Source organism: Myotis yumanensis, unplaced genomic scaffold, assembly GCF_028538775.1.
Source record: "Myotis yumanensis isolate MYYU_CA2020_CCGP unplaced genomic scaffold, mMyoYum1.0.hap1 SCAF_9, whole genome shotgun sequence".
NCBI classification, from domain to species: domain Eukaryota; kingdom Metazoa; phylum Chordata; class Mammalia; order Chiroptera; family Vespertilionidae; genus Myotis; species Myotis yumanensis.
This window is the reverse complement of record NW_027223760.1, coordinates 16,405,459-16,429,819: the sequence shown is the minus strand read 5'-3', so window position 1 is coordinate 16,429,819 and position 24,361 is coordinate 16,405,459. Positions and strand designations below refer to the sequence as shown.

The 24,361-nt window shown below is 38.2% G+C and overlaps 1 protein-coding gene across 4 annotated transcripts in view; it reads right to left on the bottom strand.

The window, feature by feature from the left end:
• The window catches only part of CPED1 (cadherin like and PC-esterase domain containing 1), a 280,292-nt gene that overhangs the window by 195,952 nt on the left and 59,979 nt on the right, over positions 1-24,361 (bottom strand). For all 4 annotated transcript variants that reach the window (XM_070423793.1, XM_070423794.1, XM_070423792.1 and 1 more), the window contains 2 exons: positions 22,034-22,140; positions 11,661-11,736 (listed from right to left, as the gene is read on the bottom strand). In XM_070423793.1, the coding sequence (XP_070279894.1) occupies positions 11,661-11,736; positions 22,034-22,140 (183 nt within the window). The remainder of the gene's footprint in view (positions 1-11,660; positions 11,737-22,033; positions 22,141-24,361) is intronic.

The following is a 24,361-nucleotide window of genomic DNA, read 5'->3' as shown; positions in this document are numbered from 1 at the left end:
GTACTTCTGCCAACTTCAACTATAAATGAAGGAGTCCAAGATTCTATTTAGGGACATGAATACGCTTCACTTTGTTTATAGCTTGCTGCAACTCTCATTTTGGGCCTTTATCAATGTATTGTTCAATAGAATGTGCTATATTGGAAGACACTAAATGCCTAATAAATTATATTATTAATCACTAGAGGCCCAGTGCATGACATTCATGCACTTTATGACGTTGTGTGCATTGCAGTTAATGCATCACTTTAGTGGGCTTTTATTTTCCAATACTGATGATATTCTGTAAATCTAAAGTCAGGTCATGGCCCCGAACGTCCATGAAAATGAATGAACGAAGCCTTGGGCACCACAAGCTTTACTAACACTTTGTTTGTCTTAACACTTTTAAGTTTTTTGTTGTTGCTACCACCAGAAGGAGACTGGGAGAGAGATTATCTTTCAATTCAACATTGTATATCCCCAACACTGAATATTCACTATATATAATATATCTCTACATATAATAGAGATTTAAAATGCATAAAAAACTAATTGAAGTTCTACTGGCTTCCCTCATAAAACAAAAAAAGCCTGTCAGTTTCAGAATGAATTTCCACCATTTCAGCAGCTAAATCCTAGAACCTGAATTTGTTGCATACCCTCTTGACCCAGCTCTCGTAATTCTCAAGTAGTGCAGCCCCAGTGGCTTAAAAGTAAAGAGTCTGGCTCCTTCCGTAAGAACATTTTCATCTACAGTATTTTGTAGTAAGATACATTTTTTTAGGTACCTTAGCAACACTTCAGAGGCACTGCTAATATTTCTGCTGCAAAAACAGTAGCTCAGAAAGAAATGAAGTGGGGAAATATCACAATCACTGTTTAAATGATGCATTTATTGAAGAAAATGCAAAAAATACAGTATAGTCTATTTTGGCAGGCTAAAGTCTGTGTCCTGGAATGTGTCTAACGTAGATGAATAGACTATTGGTTAATAGCTGCAGGTTGGGTAAACAGGACAATCAAGTTAATGAAGTACAAATATAGTTTATGAAGTTATTATTATTTAATGCAAATAAAAGGTCTTATTACGTGATCCAGTTTCATTGTTTAAAGTTCTTCCTGTTTTAACAAGTTGTTTGGGCATTATTTAGATGCAATGCTATTTGCCTTTGTTTATCATTGAAATAAGTCATCAGGGGATTTCTTGAAGAGAGTGAGACAACAAAAGTGCCGATCACTCTCATTAACTCTTCCTTTATGGTCTGTTGAAAATCAGAATTAATAACCAGAATCACAGAGTATAAATTTGCTGTACAATGCTGCCCTTAGTGTGTAAGATTGTTTGGCACAAGGTAACAAACTCTCCAAGTAAAATAAGTAAATGTCACTACATGATGGCATGAGGGACAGAGGTCATAATCCAGAGATGTCCAATTTTACCAAATCAGTTTAACTTTAAAAGATAAAGATCTTTTATATATATATTGACTTCAGAGAGGAAGGGAGAGGGAGAGATAGAAACATTAATGATCAGAGAGAATCATTGATCAGCTGCCTCCTGCACACTCCCCATTGGGGATCAAGCCTGCAACCCGGGCATGTGCCCTGACCAGGAATCGAACCATGACCTCCTGGTTCATAGGTCAATGCTCAACCACTGAGCCACACCAACTGGGTAAAGGTCATGGCCTTTTAAACTTGCCCTACCAAAGAGCAGAGGGATGAATGAGCTCCTTCAGCTAGTCAATGAACTACCAAAATATTTACTGGAAAATGCACATGCTGTCCCTTTCAAACTGGTCTGGTCCCAAATGTGCAAAGTGTAAAGCCCTGAGCGACACAAGAGCAAGAGACAGTTTTGGGTCAGTGACATTGGTCTAGCTTCTCCCGAAGACAAGAAAAGTGAGTCTCCTAAAGCTCACACTCCCCCACAAATCCCAGTGCTCCCAGCCACCACTGACGCTCCCTCTCATCTTCCAGCGACCAGCCATGAAGTATGCCAAGCACACTGACAAGCTTGCGTCTCACTTTTGAAAAAATGCCAAGTGGAAGGAAGAACTATATAGTTTCCAGTGAACAGGCTACAGCAAGCAGAATATATTTTTCCCGTTTTCAAAAAAATGAAGCAAGGCTACTAGTTCCCCAAAATCTTCATTTGATTTTGGCTGTGAGTAGTTAACTTAGAGATTTATGGTTCACAGGGACGCGGTGAATTTTATGAATAGGTCAGACTATGTAAGTGACCACCTCATTTGCATGATTCAACAGTTTCCATGTGGTTCTGACTGGTCTGCAGTGTTGTTTAAATTTTTATCAATAGAATTATTATTTGGGTTGAAGTAAGTTTTGTGGGGAAAAAAATGTACATTTGAGAGGGGAAGAAGATCAGCACTAATTAACTTATCTTATTTAACTAGCCCTGGAGAGCAGAGGCAGGGTCTGAGAACATGTGAGAATGGGGGTTCAAGGTAGGAAGTGAAAACCAAGCTTGGCCCAGAAAAGCAAATCCATGTACAGACCAGCAGAAGGACACTTGTGTAATCAGTGTATAGTATCGAGCTCTTGGTGCTGAAAACAAGGAAAGATAAATATATCCTTACGTTAAAATGATTTGTGGGTGGGGTGAGGCTAGTTCTGCTTAAGAATTTCATGGGCTGTATCATAACCAATCAATAAGTATTTATCAAACACCTGGAATAATAGACACCTGTTGTCTTCATCTGTATACTATCTCTCCCTTTGGGGATCTGTTTTCCCCTCTCCATATGGATTGGATGGGACTGCCCATGACAGTCCCCTGCCTCTTCCACCCATCCCTGGCTATTATGGGTTGGTTTGTGTGCCCTCAAAATTCATATGTTGAAATCCTAACCACCCAGTGACTCAGAATGGGGCTGTATTTAGAGAAAAGGTCTTTAAAAAGATTATTAAGTTGAGGTCACTATGATTAATTTAAAATGGTATCCAAATGAGGTCATTAAAGTAAAGGCAGGAAGATAAGATGTTGATAAAGTGAAGAAACAGTGAAGGGAGGAGCTCAGATTGAGGAAAAAATGGAAGATCAGGGAGAAATGCCTAAGCCTAAGGAGTGGGGGAGGGTGAGGGGGTCTTAAAATGCCACCCTGAGGAGTTTGGTTGAGTGAAGTGATTAAGAAAATTGGTTCCAGAGTCAGATTGCCTATGTCCAGATAGCACTTGTCAGACATGGGATCCTGGAAAGTCACCTCACGTGGCCACTGAATAAAATAGGAATAATATTAATATCTCCCTTATGGAGATACTGTGAGTGCTAAGCAAATTAATATATGTATGCATATATTTATACTAGTGGCCCAGTGCACAAAATTTGTGCATGGGGGAACGTGTCCCTCAGCCTGGCCTGCACTGTCTCCAATCTGAGACCCTTCAGGAAATGTCCGACTGCCGGTTTAGGTCCAGTCCCAGCAATCGGGCCTAAACCAGCAGTCAGACATCCCCCTCGCAATCCAGGACCACTGGCTCCTAACCGCTCACTTGCCTGCCTGCCTGATCGCCCCTAACCACCCTACCTGCTGGCCTAATCACCCCCAATGGCCCTCTCCTGCCAGACTCATGGCCCCCAACTGCCCTCCCCTGCTGGTCTCATGGCCCCCAACTGCCCTCCCTGGCTGGTCTCCCGGAAGGTCTCCCAGTCAAAATTAGCATATTACCCTTTTATTAGTATAAATATATTTAAAATATGTTAATATACATTTTACATAGATATTGTATATATAGGCATGATATATAATACAAAATATATTTTTGTTTTTAACTCAACCATTTGGTGTGAATATTTTTCTATCCCAATAAAAGTAGATCTCCATCTATTTTAATGTCTTCATGGTTTTTTACTGATAAATATGCCACACTTGAATTGCATAATATTTTAGTATGTAAAACTTGTACATGAATAGGAAAGGTATGAAAAATTGTGTTTCACTAAATTTAAATTTTTTCTTTCTTTTTGTTTATTTAAATTTTCAATTCTTTTTATAATGAATATATATTATTGGTGTAATAAAGGCATAATAAAAAGGAAAGGTAAAAGAAGTTTTAGAAATGCATGTTGAATCATTTTTAAAATTTGATTTCTATTTTCATTAACTTCCTTCTCATGAGTGGCCAAAGATTTAACCAGGATACAGGAAGGAAGAAATGTGTCCTTGGCTAACAACTTGACTTTTCTGAGACCTACAGTTGTTGAATGACAAATTAGCTTCCATTTCCTGGTGTCTAACTTATCTCCTAACTGGGCTGGCTAAAACTGTTGGGAGACAATCTTTTACAAACCACAACCAAACCATTAACACACTCTGCTGGCTTTTCTTGTGAAATAAATTCTACTCTTCTCTACTTATACTGAACTGAACAGACCATTAAGAACTACAATTTGCCCTAGCTGGTTTGGCTCAGTGGATAGGATGTTGGCCTATGGACCAAAGGGTCCTGGGTTTGATTCCGGTCAAGGGCACGTATCTTATTTACAGGTTCCTTCCTGGCCAGGGCTAGGCTTGTGCAGGAGGCAACTGCAAGAGGCAATCGATGTGTAAACACATGGATGTTTCTCTCTGTCTTTCCCTCTCTCTTCCACTGTCCTTAAAAAATCAGTGGGAAAATATCCTCAAGCGAGGATAACAACAACAACAAAAAGAATTAAAATTTACTTCTGTCAACCTTAGAATGGAAATTCCTCCTATATTCTTCTATGATGTGAGTGCTAGGAGTAGTTCTTACATTTTCTTATATGTATTTTAGAGGAAAATTAGGAGAGGCTGCTGTGTGTGCCACTGGCCAGTTGTGTTGTTGGTGGAGGTTGGGCTGACAATTGCAGGAGTAGTTTGATTCTTTCCATTTTAGCAAGTGAGGAAAAAATATCCTTGGAATTGAATGCAATCTTGTGTGATTTTCTCCCGTGTTTGTTGTATGGAGCAGAGAAATAAGATTGTGGGATGTTTTTCTATAAATGTTTTTAAGGGATGGTGTGGAAGAAAAATATGAATATTGGAGGTGCTTTTATGGAAACCCTTCAAGTGGCAGACTAAATGGTCCAGGTTTCGTAGGAAAGAAATTATGATAAAAAATGTCTGACAGATGTGGAGAAAGTAGCAAATTGAAGAATACCAAAAGTGACATTTGAGATTCATGGCTCAGTAACATTGAAGGAATGAAAAGGCCAGAGAGGCTGTGATTATAAAGTGGTGAAATAGTTCAAGCTTTCAAAGATGAAGTAGCTCTCTGTGGTGTAAGTTCCTGAGCGACGCTATAGAAATGGGAGGCTGACACTGATGAGAAAGGAAGGTAGCAGTTTGATGAGATCCGATAAGGGATTAATCTCCAAAATTTATGGGGAACTCATACAATTTAACAAAAGGAAGATAAACAATCCAATTAAAAAATGGGCATAGGACCTCAATAGACACTTCTCCAAAATGGACATACAGAAGGCCAAACAGCATATGAAAAAGTGCTCAAAGTCACTGATCATCTGAGAGACGCAAATCAAAATGACAATGAGGTACCACCTCACATCTGTAAAAATGGCTATCATCAACAAATCAACAAATGACAAGCAAGGATGTGGAGAAAAGGGAACTTTCATGCATTGCTTGTGGGAATGCAAACTGGTGCAGCCACTGTGGAAACAGTATGGAGTTTCCTCGGAAAATTAAAAATGGAACTCCCATTTGACCCAGTGATCCCATTTCTAGGAATATACCCCAAGAACTCAGAAACACCCATCAGAAAGAATAAATGCACCCCTATGTTCATAGCAGCACAATTTACCATAGCTAAAATTTGGAAACAGCCTAAGTGCCCATCAGCAGATGAATGGATTAAAAAACTGTGGTGCATCTACACAATGGAATACTATGCAGCTGTGGAAAAGAAGGAACTCTTACCATTTGCAACAGCATGGATGGATCTAGAGAACATTCTGCTAAGCGAAATAAGCCAGTCAAAGGAAGATAAGTATCACATGATCTCACTCATATGTGGAATCTAATGACCAACATAAACTGGTGAACAAAAATAGACCCAGAAACACAGAAGCATTGAACAGACTGTCAAACCTCAGAGGGAAGGCAGGGGAGGGTGGAGGGGCAGTGGGGAAGAGATCAACCAATGAACTCATATGCATATATCCATAACCCAAGGACACAGACAGTGGGTGGTGAAAACTTGGAGGATGAGGGGAGAGAGAAGGCAATGGGGGAAAAGGGGACATATGTAATACTTTCAACAATAAAGATTTATTTAAAATAAAATAAAAAAACTTTAAAAAAGCTGTGAGTTAGGATGATAAAAGGGTCATGTGAATAAATATCATTTTGACAAGAATGATCGTAGATCTGAAGTCGAGAGGAAGATGTTAACCCAGGTGATAATTTTCTTATTAATTATGTTGAATAATGAAGATGTTGGTAGATAATAGTAAGAAGGAGAAGCAAAGAGTTGCTATCTATACCCCAACCCTAGAGCTTAAGGTTTTAGTGGAAAACCCAGCTTCATTGTTCTCAGGGGTTAACAAAAGTCATTATTTCATGAGAAAAATTAAAATCAAAGCTGGAGTTTCCAGCTCTGGCTTGGAGACTCAGCTGGTTGGAGCATCATTCCATAGACCAAAAAGGTCCCAATTTGATTCCCATGAGGGCACATACCTGGGCTGTGGGTTCCATCCCTAGTCAGGGCACCTACAGGATATTTCTCACATTGATGTTTCTCTCTCTCTCTCTCTCTCTCATTAAAAATCAATTTTAAAAAAGAACAGCTAGAGTTACCAAGGATTTAGGGAAATGCAAAGATATGCTAAGAGAAGGAGCATAGAACAAGAAAGGAAGTGGGAAGGGTATGAGAGAATGTTGACTTGGACTAGGCTGGTCATGGTAGAGATGGAGACAAGTAGACAGATAAGCTTTGGGAGTGACTTGCTGTTGAATTGAATGGGAATTTGAATGCACTCCCAGAAATTCTACCAATTAGGAATTCACTGGGTTTGCAAGCTTCTCTTATAAAAATTCAAATACATCTAAGAGGCTTATGACCCTGGTGAGGGTGTAATTTAGTCTGCATTAGTTCCATCAGCTTACTTTCACCATCACCTAGCTGAAGTCAGTCATACTTAAAGAGCTGAGAGTTTTGCTTGGGGAGAAGCATGTTTTGCATAAAGGATATAATTGTATGTAAGACAGGACTTGAAGTCTTGGGAAAGACAGAGGCCTGAAAGAGCTTACAGGAGACGCAGAGATGGTGGCAGCATTTGAGAGCACAGAGAACAGGCAAACTGGCCTCTGAAATTTGCCTGATTGCTTCTTAGAGATAAGTTCCCAATTTTCTTTAAAACTGGGAATGTCTCATTTCTTGTAGTCTTGTTTGGAAAAAAAAACATTAAACCAATTTATAGCAGAGGAAAGGAAATAAATAAAAGCATTAAAAGCATTGACGCCTTAGCCGGTTTGGCTCAGTAGATGTGGACGAAAGGGTCCCAGGTTTGATTCCAGTCAAGGGCACATGCCGGGGTTGTGGGCTCCATCCCCAGGAGGGGGCATACCGGAAGCAGCTGATCAATGATTCTCATCCCTGATGCTTCTCTCTCTCCCTCTCCCTTCCTCTCTGAAATCAATAAAGATATATTTATTTTTTAAAAGCATTAACAATTTCCATGTTGTCTTGTTTAAATTCAAGGCAGGCTACCTGATTCTCTAACAATATTTTACTGATATCATATGATAAAAAGGAATTTTAAAATCTAAAATATTAAAAACAATCATCAGTGCCATGCGAGATAAATAAATATTATTGACCAATGTTTAAAAATAATTTCAATTATGTTATTTTAAAGATTTGTTTTATCTTTGGTAGTAAATGTCTATAATTTTTTTTAAAGTCCAGTCTTGTTTAGATACAACAAAAGGTATTACATTTTATTTATTGTTTTATTTTTTCTTTAGGTGCTCATGATCTTACAAAAAAAATAATGACACAGATCCTAAAATGTTCCAAATGCTACCTTTTGGGTACAATTTTGGGTACATTTCAAACGTCATGTGTCAGGCACTGCTCAGAGCTAAGATAACACTACTGGGAAGTATGAGTAATAGTAAAAAATTTGGCTCACTCCTAACCCTGACTTCTTGGATGGTGATCCTGCATAAAAAAAGAACAAAAACAACAACTCACACATGAAATAAAACAATTCTCTGATGTTTTGTACTTATATTTCAAATATGGAAAAGAAATTCTTCTTATAAAAAAAACACAAACAGTAAAAAGCAACAACAAAAAAACATTAGCAACAAGTTTGGGCTCATAAAAAAATTAGGCAACTTTTTTTTCTTAAGCAAAGCACTAAATGGCAAGATAAAAATAAATCAGTTTGTAAGCCCATAAAGATTCCACGGATTTGTGCCTCTGGATGTGAATCACAAGTCTAATGGCAGGTACACTCTGTGCAGCTTCAGGATGGAACAGACTGCGAGTCTCCCCCGCTGTCCTCAAGCTTTCCTCTGCATCTGGCCCAAACTCCGTGTGTCCTGCCGCACGTGGAGGGTCCCAGCTGTGTTTACCCGGTATGGTCATCCATCCTTTCTTAGCATCCTTGATTCTCTCTGCCGCCTAAGCTAAAATCTGGTTCAACGCATCCGTGTGGGGAAAGGCACTGGGGAACCTCAGAATTGTTGATCATTGCCAAACACTGTGTTTTTATAGATAAGAGACATGAAGCACAGCCAGGCTGAAATCTGGCTCAGAATTACCCATTTATTAAGCCTCAGAGTGAAGCTTCCCAGGTCATCTCTCAAACTGTGGAGAGACACTTCTCCATGTACCGGTCGCATTTCTGCACATTTTGCAAACAGAGGCACTGACCACCTTTGCTCTGGACTATCTTTTCAAAGATGCCTAGATAGCAGATATAATAGCTTTGAAATATAGAGATCGTGTCTCCCTCCTGAGCAAAGAGAAGGTTTTGTCCAATATAACAAACTAATGTCTCCCTTTGGGGCAAAGGGCAGGCATGCTCACTGCCCGTTATCGAACAGGCAAACTCCCTAAGCTAGGAGCTCCTCTCTTGAACCACAAACCACTAAGTTTACAAGTGTCAGCTGTCTTCTTCACATCGCCCGATGGGGACTGGGCTCAGTGAACCGGGACAAATGCTGATAGCCTGACTGCAGCCACTGCTGTAAATTAGAGTCATTTTTCTCTGAGTCAGGAGTCTCCTGTCTCCTGCCAGCACCCAGGACAGACTGACTTGTGAGCTTGGAAGGGAGAAGAAATCTCAGACCCTTCATACTTTTTGACAGAAACCTAAAATTTTAGTGATAGTCACTCATATAAAAAGAAAAATAATACCAAGCCCTAAGAGGCCTGTTGCTTGATTTTTCAAATCTAGGGTGATCCAGTTATCATTTTTTAAGCATTATGTGTTAGGGATCATATGTAATATTTTATATTCTTCAAATCAAATTATATATACACACACATATTACTTACTTGATTTTTAAAATTTCATTTATGAAATGGTTACATTAGCCTCACCCAACAGCAACCTGAAGTTAAATCACATAGCTAATAGGTGGCAGAGCTAAAATCTCTGGTTTCAAAATTTTGTTTTGCCTTCCTCCAAATAAAACACAGCTTTAAATGGCATGGGCCATTTCAGTTTTAAATGAAATGGCTAAATTGTGTCACATTGTGTTTAGTTTGCCAATCTTACCTTTTTAATAGAACTACTGTAGATGTTTAGGCACTGACATGTTGCTATCTAATATGCATTCAATATTAAATATTCAGTATTCAGAACAGATACAATGTTATTAATACTGAGTTTACATTATATACTATATAGTCACAGAAAAAGTCTACCACAAAAGCTGTTCTTTATAAAGTTTAAATCATACAACCATGCTGGAGACATATTCTTTTAAAGCTATATAGCTAAGAAAACATGACAGGAGAGATAATTCCATTTAAAAAGCTATATATCCCATAAACTATCTTGTTAGTCATGAAGATAAATAGAAAATAACACACTAGACAGAGTGGAGAAAGGACATATATCGAGAACTTACAAATGTTCTTAAGAATAAAAAATGTTTGCCCAGCCTGTGTGGCTCAGTGGTTGAGCATCTATCTATGAACCAGGAGGTCGTGGTTTGATTCCCCATCAGGGCACATACCCGGGTTGCGGGCTCGATCCCTAGTGTGAGGTATGTGCAGGAGGCAGCCCATCAATGATTATCTCTCATCATTGATATTTCTATCTCTTTCTCCCTCTCTCTTCCTCTCTGAAATCAATAAAAAATATTTTTAAAAAAGAATAAAAAATGTTTTAAGCAAAAGAGGAAAACATCTTAATTTTATGAAAGCAAAAATAAAATATAAACTTATAAACTGGTAATCCATTTCTGACTATAAATGCACTTTCATCCCTATAATTCTATGTTGCTAATTCTAATACTAATGAAACTTAATGTTCTGAGTCAACCATTTTGTAATGTAAATAGCAAAAACAACAAAAACTTAAAAATCTGTAGGCATTTTTCAAAATGCAAACAATATTTTTTCAAATTGCTTTAACTGTATTTCCAAATTTATTAGTAATGTTTTAATGGAAGTAGTTATTTTACTTATTCCCCACATTACTTTTAAAAAAAGTAAAATAAAGAAACTATCCAGCAGATGTTTACAAAAGCAAAACAAATTTAGGGACTATGGAGTCAGTTACAATTGTGATTTAAGAGAGTAACTACAGAACCAAGTTTATGTAGCTCTCATTTATTTTAGACAAGTATCTTAAATTAAAAGCTTAAGTGCTGATGCACTTCGATTTATTTTAATCCTTCGATTTATTTTAATCCTTGGTGTATAACAGTAGTAGTATAAGTGGGACATACCAATGTGGTTAATGTTTGGTGTGAAAGCAGAAACCCCATGGAAGAGGCGATGGGGTAAGGTATTATTTTTTCTGATTCCATTTGGACAAAAATTAATTTTAAAAATAATTAAAGGTATGTAGATCTAAATTTTAATTACATAATAAAATACCTCCTAGGGACATAGCCATTAAACATTAAATGGATTTTAAACAAGAAATATGAAGAACACTTTCATTGATGAGCTTTATAGGAGACTATAATTTCATTTATGAAGACATGTAACATCTGATGTTATTTTCCCACTCAGGGAACCTATGAGAAAATGAGATGGTGATTTTCATCCTACATTTCTAATGTTGTCAAGACATAGAATTTACTCAGTCAGTATCTTGTCTTAAACACACAGACAAATTGAGAAGATTTCAAAAAGAAGAAACACATTAATCATGAAGACATATTTTTTTATTTTCAAGTTTTATATAATTAAGAAGTACTATAATAATTGCTTTTAAAATAAAGCAGAAAATGTATTAAATCAAACATATATGAAGAAAAGGAATATTTATCTAGAAAGAAAGAAGGCAAAACTGAAAGAAAGAATATTAATGTTACACTCGTATTACTTATTATAGAGGTCTTTCCATTGGTAAAACCTTGTGGATTCTGGAAGATTTATGATCGTGAAATTGGTGGACAAAGGAGCTCATCTATCAGATGGTGTCTTTTAGGATGCCTACATATTTCACATGTTTATGCATAAGGAAGCAAAGGAAAGCTTACCTGGAAATCTTTGAATTATTTGACATAAGCCTTCCTTTCTGCAAAGCTGATGCTGTATTTCTGGTAATATGTTTACCTGAAAGGAATGAAAAAGATTCTAGTGAGCTGGGCATTCATAAATGCTCGGGCAAAGGGAACGCCATCCACACCCTGCCCTCAGCCTCTGCAAGTCAACATTTAGATCCAGAATAAAGATTGGTCTAGTTGGTAACATAAAATTAAAACCTGGCCCTTAGAAATCTTCAAAATATTTGGGAATGCTTTTGAAAACCTTGATTTATTTCAAAGCCATGATATTTGCTAGAAATAAAAGGGAATACTATGTCCTTACGGCAAACAGAGCAACACAAATAACTTCATAGTTTCAAATTTAGCTTTGGCAAAAAAATAGTACTAAGCATAACATACTTCAAAGTAAGTCAACTCCAGTGCAACGTTCCAAGGTCCCTCGGTGATTTCAATCACAGACAGTGGAAATTCAGTGCTAAACCTATTTCAAAACCCCATCCCTACTTTTCACGTCGTACTGAAGGGCATTATTGCTTCCAAATATAAAGCCCAGCTATCATAAAACTCTACTTTAACAAAAATTTGTTCTTAAAAAGCCTCATACATATGATCACGAATTCAAATATGTACTTTAACTTGAAATGGTACAAACAAGCTAATTCTCTCCCCTCCTGAATTTACAGATTGGCTAGCTAGCTATTATCAACAAAATCTCAAAAATAATTCCAAATATGGTAAAGCCTTCTTAAAGCCAACAGAGAGAGATAAGTGTAAATTACTTTGAATATCCGATTCATTCTGAACAATTATTGATCACTATCAAACTAATTCACTCTACTAAAACACTGGAGTTTCTCTCCTTGGTCTTGCTGGCGTGATTAGATGAGAGGAACGCAGTTGCAGTTGGAGAAAAGCGAGGGAACCAGGGACAAGGCTTGTGGTCCCACTTCTCCCACCCGACAGAATAACCTTGAGTCCATCACTTGGCTCCTCTTCCTTCCTCTCAGTTTGTAAAATAAAGCAGTTAGAGCCTTAGGTCTTTACGTTCCACTTCTGCTCTTAGATAGTATCAACCCAATAATTCAATCATAGTTCTAGTTTTGTTTTGTTTTGTTTTGAAATGTATTTGTATTGACTTCAGGGAGGAAGGGAGAAGGAGACAGAGATATAAACATCAATAATGAGAGAAAATTATTGATCGGCTGCCTCCTGCAGGCCCCCTACCAGGAACCGTGCCCACAACCCGGCATGTGCTCTTGACCAGAATAAAACCCAGGACCCTTCAGTCCTCAGGCCAAGGCTCCATCCACTGAGCCAAACCAGCTAGAGCTTATTTTGTTTATTAATGGTTCATTTAAAAAAGCACCTTAAGCTTTGAAACAATGCATCAGTTATTCTCCAACCATCGCAATCCTGTTACCTCCTCTTCATTTATTCAGTAAAATGCAAACTTCAGCCCAGGTCATCTATGAATGAAGCCCAGACTTCAGCAGAACCCACTCTGCGAAATCTGCACCAGCAACATTCCTAAACGCTCCATTTGAAAGTCTACAGAGATACCAAAGTCTGAGCCACTTGTGTTCTTACTGCACTGGGAATTGAGAAAAGGCTGTACATATAGTGCTTGATAGACTTTAGAGATCTACATTTCTTAAATTCCAAATATGACAATTCAGAGACTAAATGTAGGGGAAAAAAAGCTTTCATAAAATCCTGAAGTTTTCCATTCAGAATTCCTAAAGCAGGCTGGAGGTCAGGGACAGAGCACTGCAAAAATATGGGAAATTCATACCAAATGTTTGAGGTTTTTTGGGTTTTTTTTCTTAAGCTAACATATAAAAGCATCTTTCAGATGTAAAAAGCTTCTAAAGGCAATAAACTTGAACCATTTTCCCCCACAACAGGAAAAATGACTGGGCTGCTATTGACTAAATAAAATCTTTCACAATAGAAGGACCCAGAAAGAGAGCCAGCATTAGGGAAGTGACATGAAAGACTATGTAATGGCACAGGTCCGGCTTCAGACCTTCTCCCACTGCTTGAAGGGCTCAGAGCAAATGTGCTGTCATTGCAAATGCTTAAAGCATCCTGGGTCCCATCTTCTGCTACAAACAGGATGGAACAGAAGCCTTGGTAACATGAGTTAAAAAACTCATGGGCCAAAAAGCTTTGTGTAGATGCTGCAAAGATAGTGCACAGCGTGCACAGCCTTCACATAGAAGGTACTTTGCTGTGTCTCATCAGAGAGATGACTTTTCATTTGAGGCCTTGGATCAAAAGGATGAGCTGACTCAGGGTCAACCAAGCACTTGCTTCAGAAATTCAGAGCCAAGCCAAGGGAAGTAACTACTCACCCGCTCCCGCCTTCCATTTTCCCAGCCCTCACCCAGTGACCTCTTCCCATGCTCTTTCCTCCAAAGTAAATCTTTGGAATTCAGAGTCACAGCAGATGACATAATCATGGTGACACGTGACACCAGAAATATCATCTCCATTCTAATCTGGAACTGAGCACCAAACTAAGCAGTTAAACTGAATGACTCAGCACAAAGAAATAAACACACTCCAGGGCTAGGGTCACACGGCTATGGCAAATCATCTACATGACACATATTTTAACTTTTTAATTGCTAAACCTAACAACGTTTTTCTGTATCTAGTGCTTCATATTCTTATTTTTTTATGTGCATCATAAAATTTATGATTTGCATCACGGTATCAACTGGAACATCATCAAAGAAGTTTTTACTGGCTTAGCTAACTTTTATAAGATGAGCTTCTCCAGCTTCAGACTGCAATAAATATTTTTATCAGGCTTTATTTTGGGGGAAGTTCACCCACCGCCCCCACACATGCACACAACCTCCTCCATTATCAGCACCCCCCACCCTTCGAGTGGTGATTTTGTTACAATTGATTAATCTATATTGACACATCCTAATCACCCAAATAGTCATTTCTATACCCGTTTTGTACTGGGTTTGAATGCTTTACAAATGTGTGTGTGTGTGTGTGTGTGTTTATAGACTGCTGCTCTGATATTTTCCTTAGTATAAAATCTTTCCTATCTTTGAAAGAATTAGAATGAATATAAAATGATATTGACATTTGAGCCTGGGACATTTCTGAGATCAAATTGGGACAAAGGAAATGTGCATTTATTTTTTTTTATATATTTTTATTGATTTCAGAGAGGAAAGGAGAGGAAGAGAGAGATAGAAACATCAATGATGAGAGAGAATCATTGAGTGGCTGCCCCCTGCACGCACCCTACTGGGGATCGAGTCCCAGTGCCCTTGATCTGAATCAAACCCAGGACCCTTCAGTCCACAGGCTGACACTTTATCCACTGAGCCAAAGTGGCTAGGGTGGAAATGTGCATTTAAAAAGATTTCAATCTCAACATATCTTCTACAACCATAATCAGTGATAATCTGTATCTAAATTATTTTTATTACATATATTATCAGAATCAAAAGTAAAAAATCATTCTTAGTTGAAACCTTTAATTAATAAGTGCAACAGTATAATATTAATTATAAACATTTAAAAGATGTTTAAAATAAAATTTAAAAAAAAACTAACACTACAGTAACTCATTAAGGAGAATAGGCATTTAAATGTAGACTATTTATAAAGTGTAAGAAAACATCCAAGTAATAAAAAATTTTTAGTCACTTGTGAACAATGAGAGTACACACACTTCATATTGTATCTTAGAAACTACTCTTTTTCTTCACTAGATCTGTACAGACTTTTATTCATTTTATTTTATCAAAAATAGGATCTCTGAAAGCTGTTCAGTGTCATCCATAAGGAAAAGAATTAATGACAAGAAAAGAAGCAACTAATCAAAGAAAAAAAAAAGTCCTTTTATCCCCCAAGTTTCTAACACACAATTATTCCATCAAATTCACCTGAAAATGTCCTTGCATACCTTAACAGAAGAGCCCTTTCAGTAGTTCTCAGCGCGCCAAGTAGTACTAAAAACAGCATCCTGGTTTTAGGGGTTGCTAATCCCACAAACATTTAGAGCTAGAAATCAATCCCTCAACTCAGGAAATACTAGAACCTGTCTGTGAGAGGTGAGATGCAGCCCCAGTTACTAAATTTAATGCTACCCCAACTAGTGGACCTCACTTCACTTTCAGCAACACATGGACCAAATACAGTTTTAAATTTATGTGACTCTCTTCCTGACTAGAGCGACTCCGGACCATTCATTTTCTATAACAGATTGATGGTCATTTTCATTAAGCACTTAATTTCCAAACCTCTGACGTGTAACTTTAATTTGAGCAGATGCCCTTTCTTTGTCCACTTTACAGTCTCTGACAATCCCACAACATCATCAAGCAATTGGAAACAACTGTTTTGTTATTTTTTTTTCTTTATTGTTGAAAATATTACAGATGTCCCACTTTCTTTTTCCCCCTCACCCTACCCAGGCCTTCACCACATTATTGTCTGTGTCCATGGGCAATGCATATATGCATACAAATTCTGTGGTTAATCTCTTCCCACCTCCTCTCATCCCTCTGAGATTCATCAGTCTGTTCCATGCTTCCATGCCTCTGGATCTATTTTGTTTATCTGTTTATTTTCATTATATTCCACATTTAAGTGTGATCATGTGATTATTTGTCTTTCTCTATCTGGCTTATTTGCCTTTCCAGAATCTCCAGATCCCTCCCTGCTGTCTCAAAGGTAAGACATGCTTCTTTTTTACAGCTGCATAGTATTCCATGGTGTAAATGTATCACAGCTTTCTTATCCACTCATCTACTGATGGGCACTTGGGCTGTTTCCAGATTTTAGCTATTGTAAATAACACTGCTATGAACATAGGGATACATATATTCTTTCTGATTGGTGTCTTGGGATGCTTAGAATATATTTCTAGAAGTGGAATAACTAAATCAAACAGCAGCTCCATTTTTAATTTTTTGAGGAAACTCCATACTGTTTTCCATTGTGGCTGCACCAGTCTGCATTCCCACCAGTAGTATACTAGGGTTCCTTTTTCTCCACATCCTTGCCAGCACTTGTTGTTTCTTGATTTGTTTTGATTTGCATCTCTCTGATGATTAGTGACGTTGAACATTTTTTCATATGTCTCTTGGCGATCTGTATGTCCTCTTTGGAGAAGTGTCTATTTAGGTCCTTTGCCCATTTTTTAATTAGATTGTTTGTCTTCTTTTTGTTGAGTTGTATGACTTCTTTATATATTTTGGAGACTAACCCCTTAGACTATATATCATTGGCAAATATATTCTCCCATACAGTGGATTCCCTTTTCATTTTGAGGATGGTTTCTTTTGCTATGCAGAAGATTTTTAGTTTGATGTAGTCCCATTTATTTTTTCCTTTGTTTCTCTTGCCCAAGGAGATGTATAGGTGAAAATTCTGCCACATAAGATGTCTGAGATTTTGTTGTCTATATTTCCTTCTAGGATTTTTATGGTTTCACAACTTGCATTTAAGTTTTTTATCCATTTTGAGTTTATTCTTATGTATGGTGTAATTGATGATCTAGTTTCATTTTTTTTTTTTTTTTTTTTTTTTTGCATATACCTGTCCAATTTACTCAACACTATTTATAGAAGAGATTGTACTCCACTGAATGCTCTTGCCTCCTTTGTCAAATGTTAAATGAATGTAGTGGCTTGGGTCAATTTCTGGGTTCTCTGTTCCATTACATTGATCTTTATGCCTGTTCTTGTGCCAGTACTAGATTGTGTATTGATTACAATGGGCTTATAGTATAACTAGAGGCCCGTTGCAGCAAGATTCCTGCAAGAATAGGGCTTCCTGAGACTGGAGCGAAGCAGAGAAGGGAGCGAAGCCCACCTAGGCGGGCTTCGCTCCCTTCTCCGCTGCCTCGCTCCCTCCCTTCACCGCTTCACCCTCGGCTCCCTCCCGTCTCTGCTGCCTCGGCTCCCTCCCTTCTCTGCTGCCTCAGCTCCCTCCCTTCTCCACTGCTTCGCTCCCTCCCTTCTCTGCTGCCTCGGCTCCCTCCCTTCTCTGCCACCTTGGTTCTCTCCCTTCTCCACTGCCTCACTCCCTACCTTCTCCACTGCCTCACTCTCTCCCTCCTCCACTGCCTTGGCTCCCTCCCTCCTCCACTGCCTCACCTCCCTCCCTTCTCTGCTGCCTCGCTCCCTCCCTTCTCTGCCACTTTGCTCCCTCCCATGTCTGCTGCCTCAACTCCACTCCCGTCTCTGCTACCTCGGATCCATTCCCTTCTCTGCCGTTTGGCTCCCTTCTGCAGTGCTTGGCTTCCTTCTAGACTGTCTTCAGTCTTTGCTGGGCGCCTGTGTATGCAAATTAACTGCCATCTTTGTTGGGTTAATTTGCATACTCTTCTGATTGGCTGGTGGGCATAGCGAGGGTATGGTCAATTAGCATCTTTGTCTTTTATTAGTGTAGACTAGAGGCCTGGTGCATGAAATTCGTGCACGTAAAAGGGCGGGGGTCCTTCAGCCCATCCTGAGGCCGCTCGGAGTCTGGGACCCCTTGCTCCTTACTGCCCACCTGCTGGCTCCTTAACAGCTCACTGCTCCTTAGTGCTATCGCAGAGGCGGGAGAGGCTCCCCAGCCATGAGCCTGGCTCTGGCTGAGTGGTGCTCCCCCTGTGGGAGCGCACTGACCACCAGGGGGCAGATGCTCAACGCAGGAGCTGCCCCATGGTGGTCAGTGCACAACATAGCAACTGGTCATTCTGGTTGTTCCACTGTAATGGTCACTTAGGCTTTTATTATATAGATCTGATATCTGGTATTGTGATCCCTCCAGCTTTGTTCTTCTTTCTGAATTTTGCAGCAGCTATTTGGGGTCTTTTTTGGTTCCATATAAATTTTTGCAGAGTTATGATTTGTCAATGGCTAACTTTCTCTATATTGTTCTAGATCTGTGAAATATGCCATTGGTATTTTAATAGGGATTGTGTTGAATCCATAGATTGGATGGACATTTTAATGATGTTAATTCTTCCATGAATATGGAATATGCTTCCATTTGTTTATATCTTCCTTTACTTCTTTTTTTCAATGTCCTGCTGCCTCAGCAAGAGATTGGAGGGTGGGAGTGGAGACAGTTTGGACACTTATCTTCCAAGTTTTCTGAGTACAGGTCTTTTACTTCCTTGATTAAGTTTATTACAAGGATCATATATTTTTTTGTTGCAATGGCAAAAAAGATTGATTTTTGTTTGTTTGTTTGGTTTGGTTTGGTTTTTCTCTCTGGGAGTTCATTATTGGTGAATAAAAATGCCATTGATTTCTAGATGTTGATTTTGTATCCTGCTGCTTGCCTAATTCATTTTTTAAATCTGTTAGTTTTTTGGTGGAATCTTTAGGGTTTTCTATGTACAATATCATGTCATCTGCAACTAATAACAGTTTTACTTTCTCCTTTCCAATGTGGATGCCTTTTTTTCCCTCTTGTCTGATCCCTGTAGCTAGGACTTCAAGTACTATGTCGAATAAAAGTGGTGAAAGTGAACATCCCAGTCGTGTACCTGCTTTTAGTTTTGCCCATTGAGTATGATGTTAGCTGCAGGTTTTTCTTATATGGACTTTATTATGTTGAGGTATGATCTCTCTAGTCCCACTCTGCCAAGAGTTTTTATAAAAAATGGTTGCTAGATTTTGTTGAATGCTTTTTCTGCATCTATTGATCTGGTCATGTAATTTTATCTTTAATCTTGTTTATGTGATGTATCACATTTATTGATTTGCAAATATTATACCAGCCTTGTATCTCTGAAACAAATACCACTTGGTCATGGTGTCTGATCTTTTTAGTACATTGCTAGATCTGATTTGCTAATATTTTGTTGAGGATTTTAGCAACTCTGTTCATCAGGAAAATTGGCCTATAATTTTCTCTCTTTGTAGTGTCTTTATCTGGTTTCAAAATTAGGATAATGCTGACCTCATAAAAAGAGCTAGGAAGTCCTCCTCCCTCTTGAATATTTTGGTAAGTTTTAATATTTATGTTTACATAAATAAATTATGGCTCATGAAGCTTCAAATTATTTATGTTCCCAAGTGACAGTTGTATAACATATATCATTTATAATTTTTGTATTCTTTAAGTATATTCATTAGCATATGCTGTAAGTGCAGTGGCTAAACACCTTTTTAGAAAGGTTCTGCAGTGATACGGTAAAGAAAACAGAATTTGAAGTCAGACTGTCTGAATTTGAATCCTCTTTGCTTCATTTATGATCCGTGATTTTCTTAACCTCTATGTGCTTAGTCTCCTAAAATGTAAACAATGGACATAAATAAATACGGAAGCACTTTGAATGGTGTCTGGTACCAATGGGAAGCCTTGGCAAGAGATTGGAGGGTGGGAGTGGAGACAGTTTGGACACTTATCTTCCAAGTTTCCTCTTTGCAGAACTATGATTTGTCAATAGCTAACTTTCCCCATGTTTATAGCTTCTCTCTTATAGCTCCTCCACTGACCTCTCTTTCTTGGTTCCAGCTCCCATTAGGTTCTGCTACACCATTCCTTCTTCATACTCTTCCTCAGACCAGAGCTGGGGGAAATGTTATGATGTTGCCGGTTTCTTTCTGTCTCCAAACTTTTTTGTTTCTCTTATTCTGCCAAAACCACTATAAATAGCTCCTTCGTTAATTTCCCTTCAGTTATATCCTTTTGAGTACAGCATTTTTCTCCTGCTGGGAGGTGCGATATGTTTTTCACTGTGACAATGGTGGGCAGGATAAATGTCAGGGGCAAAATATTTGCTTCAGAAAAATTAGTGAGGAGGATTCAGCAATAGTCTTGAAAAAATATGGTGATTGCCTGGCTAGGGTAAAGGTAGTAAGTACTGATATATTTGAGAAATATTGAGCAGTAAAATGTTTAAGAAATATTTAGGTTTCATTGTATTAGTGATTGATGGAAGGCAGATGACAAAGAAGAGGAAGAGCTCAGAGGTGAAGGCCAGATTTCTATCTCAGGAAATGATAGAGAACTTGATCATGCTTATGACCATCAGAATAGAAGTTCTGCAAAGCTTTTAAATGCAAGAACAGAGTAAATTTACTGGGGAAAACAATGAGTTGGTTTTCTCCATGTTGAGTTTGAGGTGTCTGTGGGACATAGAATGGAGATGATAATCAGACCTGGAGATGTACATGCAAGCCCAAAGCCTGGTAGAGTGCTTTGAATTTTAGATGTAGATTTGGGGATCAACTACAAATGGCAGTGAAAACTTTGGGAGTGGTGTTAGGGAACACAGGCATTTAAGAATTGGCAGAGGAAAGGTAGCTATAAAAAAGAAAGAGAGAGGATTTTAATAGCCAAAAATCCTATACAATAAAAGGGTAATATGCAACTTGACTGAACGGCAGGCAATGACCACCAGGGGGCAGACACTCAATGCAGGAACTTCCCCCTGGTGGTCAGTGCACTCCCACAGGGGGAGCGCCACTCAGCCAGGAGCTAGCTGACAGCTGGCGAGCTCAGCGGGGGTGGCGGGAGCCTCAGCCACCCCCAAGGCAGCCTAAGATGTCCGACTGACGGCCTAAAAATGTCCGTTAGTCGGACATCCCCTGAAGGCTCCCAGACTGTGAAAGGGCACAGGCCGGGCTGAGGAACCTCCCCCATCCAGTGCACGAATGTCGTTCACTGGGCGTCTAGTATATAAGAAGAACCCAAACAATGTGCTCAGTCCAAAGGCCAAGGGAGTCAAGAGTCAGAAATAGAGAGGAGTTATCAAGACTGTCAGTTTCAGAAATATCAAGTGATCAGGATTACTACTACAATACTACTTTACTACTGAAAACAGCTATTAGTTGTGACACTTTTTTTTTTCAGAGACTTGTTACAGGTACCAAAATAGAGCATATTTCCAGCACAGTGACCAAACACATTATTGGGCATTTGATAAATGTTTGTTAACTTTTCTAAAAGCATTTACAAAAATTCACACCAAGTAAGCAGTAGAGATTGAATGTCAATTTTAAAAGTTAATAATAAATTGTATAAATTTTATTATGACTCAGGATACCACTTTAACCTTGAAAAAGTTAAAACAGTGATCTAGAGAATAAAGACTTGACTACTTTGGATGAACATGTGGCCAGGGTAAGCAACAACCCAGAGGCTACAGACTTCTCAATCAAGTTTTGGGTCCTGCTAGGTAGTCGCTGGCATTGAGGGGGATTCTATCAAACCAAAATGGTGAACCTTTTATGGTAAAGTGTATAAGGCATAACCATTGGAACTCTCTCCAAACATGTAATGGATCTAATGGTGAAACTTTTTTGAACATTATTGAACAAGAGATGCTAGTGGTAATATCTATAGGACTAATATAATCTGTGCATGTGTGAAAAAATACTTACCTTTTGATGTAAACTTAACTGGCACATATCTTCCTTGGATATGCAGGGATTTCCAGCAGCTTTCCTAGAAGACAGGCAAATGAGCAGATCCCAAGAGCCCAAATCACCTAATAGCAAAAAGCATTGAAAAAAAAATTATCAGATTTTTTAAAGGCAGCATTTACTTCTTTAGATTAAAGAATATAATTATTTTGGTCCTAAAACACAGGCAACAACGAGTCTGATTATATTTTAAAAAGTCAATATTCAAAATGACTAAAGTTCAACTTTTCTAATTTAGCAGACCTAACATTTTTATATTTAGTATTGTACCCTAGGAAATTTCAATTTTCTGAAACAATATCAAAACATTTCTTAAAAAAGAACTAAAATTAAAATACAATAAATTTACAAAGTCTCATTTGGAAATTGGGAGGAAAGAAGATTATAAAGTTATTTTAAGATAGGAGACAGTTGCAAAATCAAATAATGATCAGTCAAAACACTAGATACTTAGTTTTGGGCTTCAGTAACACCATTACTTTTCATAGGTCTTAAACATCAAATATACTTTCATAAGATTTCTTACAGAGAAAATATTGTAGTAGGCAGAAAATAAAATTCAATGAAAAATTTAAGACACAGGTTTTGTCCAAAAGAAATTTGTAGTTTAGTTATAGACAGCACAGAGTTAGATAAAAATACAGAGTAAAACATGGACCAAAGCAAATGACATTTCATTTATTGAACCAAGGACAAAGTCCTTTGTCAATAAATCTTAGTAACTTACCAAAATAATCTCAGAAGAATACAGTTTTGCATAATGTTTAAACATTTAAAAGTAAACATTTGCCAAAAAGATTAACATTTGCATATATTTCACTTATTCTCTTTGATTTATTTATATACATTTTTATCAATATGCCTTACATAAAATTGATGCTTTAAAAATATTTGCCAAATTAATGAATGAATAACTAGCCCATGATAGGGTAGTAAACACATTTCTTCAGAGAGGGTACACAAATGGGTAAACCAAAAATTACCAGAAAAGGTTATGTATAAAATAATCGATATTATTAGGGAAACTTCCCTATTTTGGATGGAAATCCAGTTTAAAAAAATTAAGCAATTTCTGTACACATGATCTTTTGTTGACCACTCGTGACATAATGTTCCTTTGAGTAACTACTTATGCCAGACCTCACAAGTCATTTCCCACAATAGGTGTTAGTGGTGTCTAAAAGGAACATAACCAATGTCTCCAAATCTTATCTTTTAATAATTTCCCAGAAGGCCCTGGCCAGTGTGACTCAGTTGGTTGAGCACTGTCCTGCGCACTGAAAGGTTGCCAGTTCAATTCCTGGTCAGGGCACATGTCCAGGTTGCAGGCCTGATCCCCAGTTTGGGGGAGGAGGGGAGCAGGAGGCAGCCAATTGATGTTTCTCTCTCACGTCGATATTTCTCTCTCTCTCTTCTTCTTCTCTCTAAAAAAAATATTTTAAAAAATAAATAAAAATATATGTTTTTTATTCCCAGAAAAATGTCTTACTTGAGAGCCTTATACTTTCAAAGAAGGGCTTTATAGAAAAAAAAAAAGAAAAGGAAGATTAATAAGGAAGTGTGAGCTGTGACAAGTAGGAATGAAATTTCACTCTTCACTAATCAAGTCTTTTTTTTTTTAAGTATATTTTATTGATTTTTTACAGAGAGGAAGGGAGAGGGATAGAGAGTTAGAAACATCGATGAGAGAGAAACATCAATCAGCTGCCTCCTGCACATTCCCTACTGGGGATGTGCCCGCAACCAAGGTACATGCCCTTGACAGGAATCGAACCTGGGACCCTTGAGTCCACAGGCTGACGCTCTATCCACTGAGCCAAACCGGTGAGGGCACTAATCAAGTCTTTTACAAGTTGAGCAGCTCTGTGCTGTCTGGACTATGGGTTCCTCTGTAATTGTTCTGTTTCTAGAAGAGAAACCTCCCTGTCTAACAAAAGTTGATCCAGGCAGTTGAGCTCAAGTTAACATATGAGCTCTTGTCCTAGGAATTCTCTGTTTGCTTGTTGTATCCCAAGACACTGAAAGATACACAAGAGTTCAAAGGACAAGGAGAAATGGTGCTACGATTTGGGGATGGGTGAAATCTCTCCATGTAATTGCTATCAGGCCTTAGGCTTGAAGGCTCTACCCTGTTCCATTCACGCTCATTTTAAAGAAATTACAAGCATATTCCATTAGCCCAATCCAAATACTCCAATGATTCCAATACTTTAAATGTGCATCTGGCATTTAAAAAATCTTTATTGATTTCAGAGAGGAAGGGAGAGGAAGAGAGATAGACGCATC